Below are 17,666 nucleotides of genomic sequence, written 5' to 3' on the forward strand. Positions count from 1 at the left end.
GTTCCCAACCTGGGGGGTCTCGATTCTCGACCCCCACTAGGAATCGCTAAAGATTTCTAAGGGGTCACCAAGCTCACTCTAGTTTGAGGGTTACAAATAGAGATGAAACAGTTACAGTTCAAGTACAAACCACGATAAAATTCCAGACGGTTAGGATTACCGTTTAATATTATTATTAATTATCATTACAACCATATTTGATTACTGCGATTGGAAAATCTCACAGTAAATTTTGTCCAACATTAAGCAAAGTTAGCTGCAGTCTCGGCTGCTGTCAGACCGTGGATTTTCATTTTCATTTAGCTTGTCTGCCTATTTTGTTTAAACCAATGCAAAAATCATACCCAATTTTTATGCACTATTGTAAATTTTAACTGGTTGATGGAAAATAGGCTAATGTGCGTTCTAAAAATCTAAACAATTCAGATTCTAAGGTATCTAGAATTATTAACAGAGCAGATAAAATACCTATAATCATACATAATTTTGACTCTTATTCCTTAAAAATGGTTTGAAGTCTGAAATGTTTTATGTTATTAAACTTTTTTGTCAGAACTTTATTTTACCATGTAATGCATGTTATTAGATAACAGGTTATGTTGTAGTCATCCAACCAACTTTAAAATGTTTTATTTATTTATTTATTTATTTTTTGTTCGTTCATTTAAAATCCATCCATCATTGTTACTGTCATTATTTTAATGTTTATGTCGTTGTTGCATTTATTAAAAACTAAATAAAACTAAAAATTTTATTAAAAGCTTCTGTTGTTATTGCATTTATTAAAAACACCTTTAACACCTTGCCAGCAGCCATATCGCCCTGCAGCCCAAGACTGGTTGCCCACTGAAGCTAAGCAGGGCTGAGTCTGGTCAGTACCCGGATGGAAGACTCCTGGGAAAACTAGGCTGCTGCTGGAAGAGGTGTTAGTGAGGCCAGCAGGGGATGCTCACCCTGTGGTCTGTGTGGGTGAACATGATTTCACCAAGTACAACATGTTCCTGGATCAACATCATTGTTGATCATGGAACAACATTCCAATCAACCAATCAGAATTGAGGGAAGTTTTCAAGAAATGTCAGTTTTAGGCTTACAGTCAGGGTTAGATGCTTCTACATCCTTCTTATTAACCTATCATTTCCCTCTGAGTTTAGGAATAAATTATGGGTAGGGTTAGGTTTAGGGGTAGGGGTTGGATTAGGTCTATATATTTGGACAGTAATGTTGATCCAGAATCAACAAAGGATATTGATCCAGTAACATGTCTTACTTGTCAAAATCACGGTGACCGGTCTGTGTGGGTCCTAACGCCCCAGTATAGTGATGGGGACACTATACTGTCAAAAAAACACCATCCTTTAGAAGAGATGTTAATCCGAGGTCCTGACTCTCTGTGGTCATTAAATATCCCAGGACGTCTTTTGAAAAAAGTAAAGGTGTGACCGCGGCATCCTGGCCAAATCCGCCCATTGGTCTCTGACCATCATGGCCTCCTAACAATCCCCATATCTACTGACTGGCTTCAGCACTCTGTCTCCTCTCCACCAATAAGCTGGTGTGTGAACTTGTCCCCCTCAATGTCTATGGTGGTTATGGCCCTGGATTAAAATTGTTTTTAAGGACCAATCTTAAAATCTTTTAATGGTGTGACAGAAAAATTCAGTGGAAACAAACAGACAAATGTTCCAGACCTCTTTAGCTCCTCCTCCAGTTCTTTCACTCTCTGGTCCACTTTGCTCTTGGACTGTTTGACTGTTTCCAGCTCTTCCCGGAAAACTTCCTGTTCACTCGACAGTTCATCTACTTTAGCAATCAGGTCATTCTTCACAATATTCAGGGCATTCCTACAGATAGCAAATGGTTCCATTATAACGACGCATTCATACATCGCATTCATACATGGACAAATACACACACATTCTGTCTTTCTTTCCCGCTTACTTGGTCTCCAGTAGTTTTTTGTTCTCTGTTAGAAGATTTTCCACCTCTTTCCCCATGCCTGTGGGATATACAGTGTTAGCCAGAGTAAAGACCACCATGAACTCTTTTTAAATACCAAATAAACAGACTAAGGGACAGCTGATTCAAAACTACATCACGATTGTTTGAAATTACATCACAATCACAATTACAGTACATTTATTACTGTAGATGCTGTTTAAAAATAAGTCAAATCTCCTCTTTATTGTGTCACTAAACAATAACCCTTAAGGGGTTTTATTTACAAGACATCTAAAGAGGTATAATCACAATCTAACTTGATAAGTGGACTAGAGTACATCCAAACTGAATTGATAATATGATTCATATGAGCCGCAAAGCCATGCATTCGAAAGCACAGCACTGAGCAACTGAAGTTAACAGGATTAGAAAAGAAGAAGCACAGGACAACATCTCATCAAAGCAAAGCTACAAATAAGAAATGTATCACAATGTCCTACTGAAAATAACATGAGGGAGAAAAGGAGGCTTTGAGCCTTACCAAAGAAATCATCCCGGACTGAAATAGAGAGCCAAGGAGGAAACAGAAGGAAAGTGGCGCGGAAGGAGGAGGCAGCCAAATGACAGAAGGAGTAAAGGTATGAATGTGAAGACAGAAGAGAAGATTAAAAGAGGAAGATAATGGTGGAAGTAAAAAAAAAAAAAAAGATCAAATATAATAAAAAATTATGGGAAGAGAAAAAAATAAATGGACAGGTACATGTTAGATATTTATCATCACACACATACAAATGCGCACATACACACACACACACACACACACACACACCTGATAATTACTTTATAAAGCAAAATTAATAAAACAAAAAGATCAGCTGTCACTATTACATAGAAAAGTATTTTTTAATATATCAGACCTTTAAATATGTTACAATTTTGAGGGACTGCCTTTAAAGGGATGCTCCACCCCAAAATGAAAATTTTGTCATTAATCACTTATCCCCATGTCGTTCCAAACCCGTAAAAGCTCTGTTCGTCTTCGGAACACAATTTAAGATATTTCGGATGAAAACTGCGAGGTCTGTGACTGTCCCATAGACTGCCAAGTAAATAACAGTGTCAAGGTCCATAAAAGGTATGAAAGTCGTCGTCAGAATACTCCATCTGCCATCAGACGTGCAATCTGGGTTATATGAAGCGACGGGAACACTTTTTGTAAGCGAAGAAAAAAATAACGACTTTAATCAACAATTCCTTTGTCAATGGTCTCCTCTGTGTCTCTCCATATCACCGTATGCTGTGTGCTCTTCTGTGTCATCCGCGCCACAAGGATGTGCTGTTTCTATGTGACACAGAAGAGCATGACACAGAAGAGCACACACAGCACACGGTGATATGGAGAGACACAGAGGAGACTGTTGACAAAGGAATTATTGAAGTCATTATTTTTGTTTTCTTCGCTTACAAAAAGTGCTCCGTCGCTTTATTTAAACCAGATTGCACGACTGATGGCAGATGGAGCATTCTGACGACGACTTTCATACCTTTTATGGACCTTGTGATTGATGACAAAATTTTCATTTTGGGGTGGAGTATCCCTTTAACAATTACAAAATAGCTATTTATTAAAGACATGCCCATATACGTTCAAAGGTCTGGGGTCAGTAAAATAATGCTAATGCTCAACACAATACTCAACAAAGCTGCATTTATTTGATCAGAAATACAGTAAAACATTTATATTATGAAACAGCATTTGCTATTTAAATGTACTGTTTTCCATTTTAATATATTTTAAGATGTAATTTATTCCTATGACGACAAAGCTGAATATTCAGCATCATTACTCCAGTCTTCAGTGTCACATGATTCTTCAGAAATCATTCTGATATGATGATTTGCTGCTCAAGAAACATTAATATTCATTAGTAAATCGAAAAATATATTTCACTGCTCATAAATTAATAGAAAATTAAAAAAAACATCATCCATTATTCTTTGATGAATAGAAAGTTCAAAAGAGCAGCATTTATTTGAAATATACATTTTGTAACAATATAAATGTCTTCACTGTAACTGTTGATCAATTAAAAGCCCTTAAACAAAATTATTAATTTCTTAAAAAAAAAAAAATCTTTCTGACCCCAGACTTTTGAACAGTAGTGTATTTTCAAGTGTATTAATGTAAGTTTTTTGTAATTTTTTTTAATGTTATGTGATTCTGTGTTACAGTCTAATGTGGTATTTAAAGCAATATGACTAATTGTGTTTCATGTGGATGTTAAATCCATGCAAAGGTAATGAAGAGCAAAAAAGAATGAGAACTAAAAATACCAATCAATCAGTGATCAGATACACACCTGAGAATTCCCCTAGGGGCGTGGCCGAGAGAGCACACACAGGAAGGAAGCACAGAGAGGGGTCAAGGGTCATTGAGTGAGACGGCCAATCAAAAGAAAGATCCACCTTCACACTGAGATAAAAAAATCAACAGCTCTACCTTGATGAAACAAAACAAATCAGAAAACTGCCAACATAAATAACGGGAATTACTCAAATGAAACAACTCAGGATAACTTCATCAGACCAAAATGTGCTTAGGGGCAGGAGATACAGCCATGAAGCAAGCATGATATCCCAAGAGACTTTGCTTTGGGCATACATCCAGCACCAGCAGTGTGGCTTCCTGACAAAAGGCATGCAGTTAAAAAGGCCCTTAGCCACCGTATGCTTAGCAATGGTACTTAAAATATAATCAGAAAATGAAAAATCATTGATCTTCAATGCAGGTTACATATAAATCAAGGTAACCTGCATTTATAAGAAACTGTCAATCAGCTGCGGAGGTAAAATGTTCAATAAATAAACTATAAAGCTTACCGAGAAGTTCGGCTCCTGCGTCCACATCACCGATGATGTCAGACTTGGCGTCTTTGATCTCATGGTACAGCGAGTCTGTGTTGATGCCGAATGCCTCATTCACTATGCCCTGAGAAGGCTTCAAAGGAACAAGAATTTTCGTCATTATTTCTGTGCCTTATTTTACTTCAAAGCTTGAATTTTTTTTGAATAGTTTATATGATACAAAGCTACTTTCTAAATAGCGTTTTTAATGATTTATAACTTTAACTTCGATGATCCGTTTGTATTGATCGGGTATTTTGCTCTTTTTATTCAGCATTTAATTGTGTGAATGATGTGTATCTGTCTACCTGTTTCCTCCTCCGAAGCTTCGAGGGTCCAAGCACATATCTAGCTCTGGTGTTGAGTCTATAATTTCCTGAAACTCTGACCATTCATCACTACTGCCCATACCTACAGACAAACCCACACACATGCAAATGAAATTTAGACAATCACATTCCTGTAATGAAAATGTTGACTTCTGCAATCTGTAGAATGGACACAAATGCCTTATGCTTTAATCTGACATTGTGAAATCATGTTAGTATGGATTTAATCGATGCACATGATATGTCACAACAAAGTGTTTCTTTACTTAGAACGCAAGTGACTGGGGCGGTTCCCATTAGTGGCCAACCAATATATCAGCAAGGCTAATAAATCGGCTGATATCTGACATTTTTTAATTACTAGCATCAGCTATATACTAGGATTACAGAACAAAATATTACTTATCAAGTTCAAAATATTTTTATTATTATCTAAATTATTATTATATGATTAATTTTCAAAATAACAATTTTAAATGAATACTTAATAAATATTATCTAAAAAATATTAAAATGATTATTTTACAGAAACAATGTTTTGGATGTGCTATTTACTATCTTGAAATTTCCATTAAAAAAAAAAAAAAAAAAAAAAAAATATATATATATATATATATATATATATATATATATATAGTACCGTTCAAATGTTTGGAGTCAGTAAGACATAAAACAATTCTGTTCAGCAAGGATGCATTCAACTGACTGTGTAAAAGTGACTGTAAATACTTTATATTGTTACAAAAAATATATTTAAAATAATAGGAAATACCGTATTTACTCTATTTTTGTTCAAATAAATGCATCCTCGGTGACCATAAGAGACTTCCTTTAAACACATACAAAAATCCTGCTGACGCCAAACTTTTCTATGGCAATATGTTAACATATATTTATATATTGATGAACATCAGCTTTGGTATCAGCCTTTAAAAAAACTTTGAATCGCTTTTTCCTTGTTCTTTTCTTCAGTGTTTATTTATTATTGTCTCAGTTCTTCCTCTCTCTCACCAATGCTGACGTTCCTGGTTTCCTGAGAGACCTGCACCTCCATGTTTCTACTAAGACGCTTTGTATTCTTTCCCACCAATACCAGCTCATCATTCTGAGGAGTAACTGTTGCCGAGGGAACAGACGAGGTGGGAGTGTTTGATTTGCTCCCTGTGCTGCTAGGCGTGGCTGCGACGGAGTCTGAATCTGAGCCATCCTCTTAAAACAAAGAGAACAACATTGTCACCTACACATTTTAATAATTAACATACTCTGCTAAACGTCTAAACTAGTAAATCTGGTATTGCTTTAACTAGTTTAACTAGACTGGATCAACAAATAATTATACTTACTAGCCAGCCTTACATGGTACAAAAATACGTTGTTCTAAAAATTCAAACATGTAAATAAACATTTAAAACATTTTCAAATAATAAAATCTCTGTGCAGTACCACTACATCCTTTGAATATCAAGACATTTATCTTCAAAACAAAAAAAATCTAGAAAGCTGAAATGGCAACATAAGAAGTCCACAGATAAAAAAAGCTTTGTCAGACAGTACTGAAACTCAAACTGCTTTATATTCATGTGACTTGAGTCATCTGGAAAACAGGAAGTGAAGAATCACGTTTTTTTTTCTTTTCCTTCAAAGAACAGATGTATAGTTATGCGTGTGCAGCCGACAGATGCTCCATGTAGGTGAGATTAATTTTTTATAACATATCTGTTCATTTCAGACAGCTAAAATAAGACAAAGATGTCACAGGACAAGGCAGAGGATGGACAGTCAAATCATGGACCCTTGGAGGCCTGCTGGTGTCCATCAAAAAACCAGCGATAAACCTGATCTTGACACAAGCAGGCATAAGGTGGAGTGGCTGATAAAATGATGATTATCATGACTCCTCCCCTGACGCTTTGGAGTTGAGTCATATCGGTCACACCTGGTAGCCAGGGGCGTAGACAGGTCTGCTGAGATCACTGGAATTCCAGACATCTGACGAAACATTTCTAGCCCCCCCAGGACCCCCACGTACCATGCCATCTCCGCCAGGAAACAAACTCAATGATGGGGGGCGCTCTGTTTTACTGCAGAAAAAGAAAAAGAGACAAGAAAGGTTATTAGTTATTTCCCCACACTAAGCAAAAAACTCAGCGGACAGGGTGAAAACATGAAGACACAAAACCACATAGGAGAAAGAGGTACAGGTTTCTCAGTCTCTGACTCCAAGACTGCTAAACTGAGTATTCGGGTGGACGGTGGGTTAATTTTTTATTGTAAAGGAGTAAATGGGAAACAAAAAGACTGCAGGGAGACACAGGGGTTTAAGGAACTGTCAGAGATTGTGGGACATTTTTACCTTTTCCTCCTGTTGTGTCGTGGACTGCAGAGACACACAGTAGCACACGCACAGAAAGAAAGAAACAGAAAGAAGGTGAACACACGCAGACTCACAAACACAGTCACACAATACTGACACAGGACATAATGTCACGTTACATACAGTATAAAGTATGTAGAAATAGATGGAATTGACTGTTTCTGCAAGTATCTTCAAATGCTTTTTACATTTTTTTAATGACACACACAGCCATATATATATATATATATATATATATATATATATATACGACACACAATCACACACACACTGCCAGTCAAAGTTATTTAATGTTTTTCATGTGTTCATTGACTCAAATGATTAATTCAATTCAGTAAGGAAATACCACTGTGTGCTGCTCTGAGATAATTGAATGATTATTACACATTTATTGAATGACTATAATTAATGTCAACTCTGCAGTTGTGCTGATATTCGGGAAAAAGCACTCTTGGTCATCTCATGTTGCTTGGCTTGGCTATATCATATGTTATATATATAAAAACTCAATTTTTACCACAGTATGTTTGTTTTGTGAGTTTCTTTGTGTGCTGTTGCGCTCATTTGTTTTGATTTCTCCATGATATTGTCTCACACACAAACAGGCCGTGTGAGCCTCAACTGGTTCGACCTGGTTTCTTTCAATACATTATTCATGATCAATCGTCATTTACAACAAATGTAATAAAATCACAATCATTCTCGCCAAATTTGCTCAATTGCACTACTCAGTTTCTTTCCAAATATACAAAATTTACATTCTCTGCTCACAGTTTACCCCTCCATGTCTCAGCTAGAGGTGAAACGGTGAAAATATATTATCACGATTATAGTTACAAAATTATTACGGTTATCAGTATTATCAGGGTATTGTTAAAATGTGCTGGAAATTTTCAAAAAGTACTGACATATAAATCTATATTAAAATCAACAAACAACAAATAAAATACATTGTTGTTTGCATAAACACTAAAACAATAATGATGTCTGGATTTCAAATGACAACATGCCTGACAACAGTTTATTTAATAACATTTACAAAATGTTCATATGAAGTTTTAAAAAATACAGGCCTTTAAATAAAGGAATGGGTAAAGTCAAAAATGATAACTGATTAATGATTATGTATTTCATCTGTTCTATAAATAATTCTAGATACCTTATCCGAATGGACTGAATCAGTAAAATCCACATAAGCTTGTTTTTCATCAACTAACCGTGGGGAATTTTATCATGATTTATCGCCAAACCAGTAATCGTTTCATCCCCTGCTGTCCAAACATCCCTGGCAATTTTTGTCACACCGACCGGAGGCAATAACCAAACTGGTTCCATGTCTATATCACACTAATGTACACATTTAGCAACAGCAAATTGAAAAGTTATTAATTATGAAGGCATTATATTCAAAATAAACTGGTAATATTTTGCTACATAATCATCTTAAAATTGTTAATGCATGTAGAAATAAAAATTAATGACTTACTGCTATTTAAGGCCTTCATTTTTGTCTCATTCAGCTCTGACATGTCACGGTTAAACTCTTAAAGCTATTTAAAAGCTCTGTATCTCATGAATTCCTAATTTAATAACATTATAAAAATAATGTGTTAATAAAGCATTATTCTTAGGCAAAAGATTTCTCACTCTCTCATAAATCTATATCAAAATTTGAACCTGCAAGTATGTCTATAGCAATGCTTAATCAGTTGAAATCAACGGACTGTGTTTAAATGAAAAAAGAAATGTGTGAAATGTGTGTATAATCAAGTATGACTATATGCTAGCCACAACTCTAGCTCTGACTAAGCAAGACATGATAAACTGTCACTGAGCATCATCACCCAGCACCTAGCAACGCTGTCTCCAAGACAACAGTTTCAATAATGGGCCATTTTGCTTCATCAAAATCCAAAGCATCTGATACATACTTCCAAACTGCAATACACAGTAATAGCTGATGTTCTGAAATTAGAGAATATAAGTTTGCGGTTCGAAATTCGAAGTATTCAATTCTGTATCAAACTAATCAGAGGAATTCTTCCAACAAAACTTGTCATTTACTAGCACAAAATAAACATGCAAAACACACATTAATTCCAAATGCACAAACTCAAGGCTTGGAATGGCCACATTATGGTAATTATAAAAGTTACTCACGTCCGACCGCAGCCTGTAGATTCGGACTGGTTGCTGCCTGTCTGTTGCATCTTTGAACGCTCAAAGTGTTCCACATATGTCTGTATCATCTGAAGAAAAAAAATCAATGTCAGTGTATATGCTGAATTTTCGAGAAGTGGAGCTTTGTATTTGTAACTTTCAAGTTATTGCTAATAGTGTCCCCACAACTTTAGATTAATGAATTTTGATTATGTTTCCATTCATTTTCCATGCCAAAAATAAAGATCACAATCACAAAAAGCAATTTTTAGCAACTAATTTTTAAATAACTAGAAAAAAGTATATCCTCTATGGAAATTTCCATTAATTTTCAGTTTATTTCATACATTTCCATAACTTTTCCTACATTCTTTGCCATCCTTTTCCTCTTGGTTTTCCATAGTCTTGGGAACCCTGTGTTAATTTGAGTTATAAATCTGTGCTGACCTCTGTATGGCGCTGGTGAAGGGCGTTATACTCTTTCTTCATGTCTGATTCTCGTTCTTCCAGACGAGAGACTACAAGAGAGGAACATCACAAATGCATATGGCAAGAACATCAAATCTCTGTTTGTGTCAATGTGTGTGTATGAACAAATGTAATTAAGTGCACAGTCTCACCCTGGTCAGCATAGTTCTTGGCCTTCAGCTCGAGTTGTTTTGATTGTAGCTCCAAAGTCTCCAACATGGACTGCAAGTCCTTCTTGTCTGCCTCCAAGACATCTTCATATTCAATGAACTTCTGTAAACATGCAAACACACACATTCACACAAGATCAGATCCTTTATCTTAGAACCTGAATTGGATGAATGAATGGATGGATGAATAGACAGACAAACAAGATAGATTATAAACATACTTTATTATTATGAAAATACCAGAGATGGCTTGAAGAACACAGATAAACCATATATTGTCACGTTGTGTGTTTATTGTCTTCAAGTTTCACTATTCAAAACATTTCTATCTTCTTTTTATTCAGTTACAGCGATAGCGATGTTTTTGTCCATATGTCCTGAAATGTCATGAGTTCTATTACTTCTGTGATGCATATGTGGGATTTCTGTGTGAGGGCGTAAATGTGTTTAGCACTCAGTAATGCACACTCAGTCATGTTTTGGGCATGAATAGGAAAAATAATACTTCTCTCTAAAGAAATTTGTAAGTTATATTTGCTCAAGAATGTTTTGAGATCATTCAACATTCTAAGTTTGTTTAATACTCTGTTTGCGTATGAATGCTCAAAAATCTGTTAATCCACTTTTTTGTTCCACATTTTTGTAATGTTTTATTTTCATGTTCAATATTATTTTAAATAGGCCAAGGAAAAGCAAGAGTTAGATATGTAATAAACTGCATTTCTACTGCAAATATTGTCTTAAATTCTTATGATGCAAACTGTAATTTGTGGCCTTTCACATTTTATGTGGTTTAAATGTGGCCCCCTTGGCCACTGAACTTGAGTACCCCTGCTACAGAGTGTGTGTATATATAACTGAACTGTCTTTCAATCCAAAATTATCCATAACCAGTATGAAGCAGAACAACACAAGGTCAAAAAGCATTTTTGAGAAGGAATTGTTCTTCAAATACAATACAGTCACACATTACACACACACTCCAAGTGCAGTGTGTGGTGACTTTGAGCTGCAAGGATTTTTAAAGGGGTCATATGATGCGATTTAAATTTTTCCTTTCTCTTTGGAGTGTTACAAAACCCTCCTAAAACGGCTCGTTCTAACACGCCCCCACATCTCTACGTCAGTATGTGGGAAGGTTTGCATAACGCCGCCCAGATGTTCATGCAAAGAAAGAAGGTGTACCTTTTATTCTCATTGTAGTATTGTTGTTGCCGCCACCAACATGTTGTATAGACGCTGTGTGAAAGTGATGGAGAGTTTCCACTTCAGAGCATAGGCGTGTCTGGTAGACAAGGCCCTAGCTGAAGTGATGGTAGCTACCACCTGAGGTGGCAAGGTACCTAAACCTTCTGTGATCCGTCCAGAACCCACACATGTAGGTCCAAAAGCTCGGGACATGGGTGCCAGATGGTGCCCTGTCTCTGAGAAAGAAGGTCCTTGGGATTGGCCAGGGAGGGGCTGTCGAGAGAAGAACCAAGTCCAGCCGGGCCAATAAGGTGCAACCATGAGGACCTGCTCCTCGTCTTCACTGATCTTGCACAACGTCTGTACAAGAAGGCTCACTGGGGGAAGCGCAAACTTGCGCAGGCCCTGCGGCCAGCTGTGTGCCAGAGCGTCCATGCCAAGGGAGCCCTTGGTCAGGGAGTAAAATTGTCTGGAGAGGCAAACAGGTCTATCTGAGCATCTCCAAAATGTTCCCAAATCAGCTAAATCGACTGGGGATGGAGTCTCCATTCCCCAGGGCGAGACTGCTGTCATGAAAGCTCATTGGCTGCACAATTGAGTCTGCCCGGGAAGTGAACGGCACAAAGCGACCTCAGATGCTTCTGATTCCAAAAAAGGAGATGGCGAACAAGTTGCGACGGGAGCGTAGACTGCCCTGGCGGTTGATGTACGCTACGGTCGCAGCGTTGTCCGTATGGACCAGAGCGTGCTTGTCCCTCAGCAAGGCCCTGAAGCGGTGCAGAGCAAGCTGTACTGCTAGCAACTCAAGGCAATTGACATGTCACTGAAGTCGGGGTCCTGTCCAGGAGCCTGACGCAGCATGCCTGTTGCACATGGCACCCCAGCCTGTGGCAGAGGCATCTGTTGACACAACAACATGCCTAGACACTGGTTCTAGGGGAACACCAGCTCATAGAAATGAGAGGTCCCACCACGGGGTGAAGGTTTGGCAGCATGCTGGAGTGATGGTCACCCGTAGCGCGAATGCCTCGAAATCTGGGGGGATGCCGGGCGAATTGAATCACGTGCCAAACCTGATAATTTCGGATGAGCCAGCGGGACGGGCTGGAGAGCTGTAACCAGGCTCCCAGAAACTTAACCAGCGGGGTTAGAGGAACTACAGGCGTACCCACAGTGGGGAAGTGAGACGGAACAGATGGCCCCAACATGGGAGGCTTAGTGTCCCTTAGCGAGGGCGGAGTGCAAAGGCAGAGGGGGACGAGAACGGCGAGGACTCACGTCGCCTACTGTCGTCCACGGCCTCTTGGGACCCGGAGGTAGAGGAAACAGCTCTTTTAATGAAGTTTTGGGTACCACTGGTCGTGGGGCCAGTGGCGGAATAAAAAGAAAGTGAGAACAAAGGATTGTCCCCCTGCCCTCCTCCGGAGGAAGGAGTGGTCCTGCTACCATCTCCTGAAGAGCTGACTTCACCATCTCCGGGTCGCCCGTCTCAGGAACGCTGCTTGGCAGGTTTAGGGGTGGAGGCAGGCTTCGCTGCCCTTCTGTGGCCATCTTCTCAACGCGGCCGGGGTGGAGGCTGCTGCTGTGGCCGAGCGGGAATGGAGCCGGCGGTAAGGGGGCGCCCTTGGCGAGGAGAAGCCTGAGGCGGCTGAGCCGACACTACTGAAGACTTGTTCTGAAAGCACTCCGGTGATTCTAGAAAAAGATGTGCTTGGCTCCGAAGCGAAAGCTTGATTGCGAGTTGCTCATGCTGCTCCTTATATACCCACATGGTAGGGCAGAGATTACGATTCAAATTCCGCAGACCATGGTACTCTGCGTACCATTGGGTCGTTTTGTTACCACTCGAAGGTGATTGGGCTCACGGCGGCTTTCTTCTTTCGTGAGGGGATTTGGCGCCACGGTATCTTTGTTTCCAGGCGGAACGTTAAAGAACGCGACACACACGTCTTGCGTAAATCCTATAGAATTCAACCAATCCAATGACGACTTCGACACTCCTGAAGTGTTTCCACTTTTGTGTCCCATATGCAACAGACGTTTAGCCAACGGTCCGTGTGCGTGATGTCTGAGGCTGAGACTACGTCGAACGTGACCGACTGAAAGGGAACTACTTTGTTTGGCCTTCCAAAAGAGGACACTACTAGAAATCATGTTTATATCACGTTTATAATGGGGTTTAATGTTTATGTCTCGTCGCTCCGGCCGGACAGGGCATCACAATATGTTAAGGGGCGTAACATTTCCGTCACACGCTTGAGGTATTTGGCCAATCACAACGCACTGGATAGCTGGCCAATCACAGCACACCTCACTTTTCAGACCGACGAGCTTTGCAAAAATTTACGCGTTTCAGAAGGCGGGGCATAGAGGAGAAACAATAATGTACCGTATGTGGAAAATAATGTGTTTTTTGAACCTTAAACCACATAAACACATTTCATTACACCAAATACACAAAATAATGTTCTTTTTAGCAGCATCATATGACCCCTTTAAGTGGAACACAATAGGCTCTTTCTGCAGTGTGGCCCAGCCACAAACAGCCTCCTGGAATTCAGTAATCCCAGCACTGCACAGGGAGGGAAAAACCAAACACACTCTAACACTATAAAAATTTAAATCCATCTTCAGTGAACAAATCACACTAGGCTGATCATGTCATTCTAATGAGTGTTTTGACTTATAAAGTCATTTCTAGGGTACTGTGTACAGGTGCATCTCAATAAATTAGAATGTCGTGGAAATGTTCATTTATTTCAGTAATTCAACTCAAATTGTGAAACTTGTGTATGAAATAAATTCAATGCACACAGACTTAAGTAGTTTAAGTCTTTGGTTCTTTTCATTGTAATGATTTTGGCTCACATTTAACAAAAACCCACCAATTCACTATCTCAACAAATTAGAATATGGTCACATGCAAATCAGCTAATCAATTTAAAACACTTGTAAAGGTTTCCTGAGCCTTCAAAATGGTCTCTCAGTTTGGTTCACTAGGCTACACAATCATGGGGAAGACTGCTGATCTGACAGTTGCCCAGAAGACAATCATTGACACCCTTCACAAGGAGGGTAAACCACAAACATTTATTGCCAAAGAAGCTGGCTGTTCACAGAGCGCTGTATCCAAGCATGTTTACAGATAGTTGAGTGGAAGGAAAAAGTGTGGAAGAAAAAGATGCACAACCAACCGAGAGAACCGCAGCCTTATGAGGATTGTCAAACAAAATCGATTCAAGAATTTGAGTGAACTTCACAAAGAATGGACTGAGGCTGGGGTCAAGGCATCAAGAGCCAAGGAATTGGGCTACAGTTGTCGTATTCCTCTTGTTAAGCCACTCCTGAACCACAGACAACGTCAGAGGCGTCTTACCTGGGCTAAGGAGAAGAAGAACTGGACTGTTGCCCAGAGGTCTAAAGTCCTATTTTCAGATGAGAGCAAGTTTTGTATTTCATTAGGAAACAAAGGTCCTAGAGTCTGGAGGAAGGGTGGAGAAGCTCATAGCCCAAGTTGCTTGAAGTCCAGTGTTAAGTTTCCACAGTCTGTGATGATTTGGGGTGCAATGTCATCTGCTGGTGTTGGTCCATTGTGTTTTTTGAAAACTAAAGTCACTGCACCCGTTTACCAAGAAAGTTTGGAGCACTTCATGCTTCCTTCTGCTGACCAGCTTTTTGAAGATGCTGATTTCATTTTCCAGCAGGACTTGGCACCTGCCCACACTGACAAAAGCACCAAAAGTTGGTTAAATGACCATGATGTTGGTGTGCTTGACTGGCCAGCAAACTCACCAGACCTGAACCCCAGAGAGAATCTATGGGGTATTGTCAAGAGGAAAATGAGAAACAAGAGACCAAAAAATGCAAATGAGCTGAAGGCCACTGTCAAAGAAACCTGGGCTTCCATACCACATCAGCAGTGCCACAAACTGATCACCTTCATGCCACGCCGAATTGAGGCAGTAATTAAAGCAAAAGGAGCCCCTACCAAATATTGAGTACATGTACAGTAAATTAACATACTTTCCAGAAGGCCAACAATTCACTAAAAATGTTTTTTTTTTTAACTGGTCTTATGAAGTATTCTAATTTGTTGTAAATTGTGAATATAGTGAATTGGTGGGTTTTTGTTAAATGTGAGCCAAAATCATCACAATTAAAAGAACCAAAGACTTAAACTACTTCAGTCTGTGTGCACTGAATTTATGTTATACACAAGTTTCACAATTTGAGTTGAATTACTGAAATAAATGAACTTTTCCACGACATACTAATTTATTGAGATGCACCTGTACACTCCATATCAGACGCATGTCTACATATGGGATTATAGAGACATTAAATATTATGTAATGCTTTTCGTAATGTAATTCCAGACTGCTAATTTGAGTTTTTTCTTGCTATACCTTGACATAACAATACTTCTCATTCTGCAGTTTAATCATGAATGGACAGAAAAGGTGAAGTGTGTATTGTCTACATCACTAGCTATATTTAATAAAATACATAAAAATAATTTGGCCAATAGTCCCCCAAACATGGTAACACTGAATGAGATTATATTGCAGTGTCAGGCTGGTTGAGATCCCCCCAAAATAATACACTTTCAGTTTTAACACTTTCAGTTTTCACAGTTTACACATTTAAATCTTGCTTGCACTTGTATTGCATATTAAGCAGGGATATAAGATTTTAATATTGAATTCAATTACATGTGACAAGTTGGAGTTGAGCCAAGCGCACCTGTTATGCCACCATACATCAGAAAGATGTGAATGCCTCATGCATGTCATAAATAATCTGTATCAATTAAGCTTTTATACTGTTAGATGTAATTTTTCTTAAATGTAACTTAAATTACAGCTAAAATTTAAAAATGCAAATTCATTGTAATGATATTAAATTAATCACTGATTTCTCCCTTGAGGATCGCTTATTGTATTTTATCAAGCTGTTTGACATTCCGAATATGTGTTCATACATGGATGAGTCTATATGAGAGGAAGACAGCGAGAAATAGTGAGGGGGATGTTCTTACTGTGGCCATTATACTCTACTGTACTGCCATAATCCCACAGGATGCGGAACTGGAGAATGCTGTTTACTTCCCCTCTCTCTCTCTCCCTCCATCCCTCACTATCTCACTCGCTCTGTGCTCTCTGTCTGTCTCTTAACATGAGAATCGGGTTACAGCGTCAGCCAGCCTCCTTCTATGAGAAAATTGATTATCCATAATCACCCTCCCTGCCCATCATCCGCCCACTTTTGTCCTCTGCACCCCAAGCAAGCACATATGTCTTTGCATTGCTGCAATAATACGCAAAAGACCTATCCCTAACACTTAACCATTTTCTTTTATTAATTATATTGTTTTAAACCATGGCCTGTTTCTTTCTGCAGTAGATACAAGCCTGCTACACACAAAATTCCTTACTGGCGTCTATTATTTTTGGAGAGGTGGTTTCAACTGGAAAAATGCACAATAGATTTGAGTGAAATGTTTAATATATTATTTATAGTATCAACATATTTTATGAGAGCAAGATAAATACCATCTAGAAATTTAAACAAAATAAAAAATAAAAATAGTGGATTATTTAAAAATGCAGCTTCTTTGGAATACAAATTGTAAAATAAAATAAAATAAAGATTTTTTTTTTAGAAAAAAAAATAATAAAGAAAAAAATATTTAAAATAAAGAAATGGATATAGAAGAATAAATAGTGTGGCTGGCTTTAATTTTGAAATTCCGAAACAAAACGGAAGTAATCAAGTACTGGGTGAGAAGCATCACTGCATTTCATAATCACGTTCTTTCTCTGTAACATCTGTGATACTGAAAAACAGCCTGTATTTTCTCTTTTTTTGTCCTTTCTTTCTGTCTTCTGATACAATAATCTCTGCTCTTAAAATACATTGCTCAGTTATGACAGAGCTATCATCACTCATTCTCCATTATATATTCACACACTACATCTTTACAATTGCAGCAATGACTTGCGCTTAAAGAGGAAACACACTCACATTTTGACCACATGCCATTTACACCGTCTAAACTCTGCTATAAAGATCAACACAACAAGAATCCCAATAATGTTCCAGCTGTGCAGTCGATAATAAAGTTACGTTTGG

At 38.4% G+C, this 17,666-nt stretch overlaps 1 protein-coding gene across 1 annotated transcript in view; it reads right to left on the minus strand.

Annotated features, from left to right (window-relative positions):
* mapk8ip3 (mitogen-activated protein kinase 8 interacting protein 3) overlaps positions 1-17,666 on the minus strand; it is a 35,958-nt gene that overhangs the window by 16,376 nt on the left and 1,916 nt on the right. The window contains exons 2-12 of the mRNA XM_042726897.1: positions 10,329-10,449; positions 10,156-10,226; positions 9,709-9,797; positions 7,111-7,255; positions 6,186-6,384; positions 5,156-5,256; positions 4,822-4,942; positions 4,302-4,313; positions 2,483-2,500; positions 1,942-1,999; positions 1,692-1,844 (exon numbers count right to left, since the gene is read on the minus strand). Coding sequence (XP_042582831.1) covers positions 1,692-1,844; positions 1,942-1,999; positions 2,483-2,500; positions 4,302-4,313; positions 4,822-4,942; positions 5,156-5,256; positions 6,186-6,384; positions 7,111-7,255; positions 9,709-9,797; positions 10,156-10,226; positions 10,329-10,449 — 1,088 coding nt within the window. The remainder of the gene's footprint in view (positions 1-1,691; positions 1,845-1,941; positions 2,000-2,482; positions 2,501-4,301; positions 4,314-4,821; positions 4,943-5,155; positions 5,257-6,185; positions 6,385-7,110; positions 7,256-9,708; positions 9,798-10,155; positions 10,227-10,328; positions 10,450-17,666) is intronic.

Source organism: Cyprinus carpio, chromosome A3, assembly GCF_018340385.1.
Source record: "Cyprinus carpio isolate SPL01 chromosome A3, ASM1834038v1, whole genome shotgun sequence".
Taxonomy (NCBI): Eukaryota; Metazoa; Chordata; class Actinopteri; order Cypriniformes; family Cyprinidae; genus Cyprinus; species Cyprinus carpio.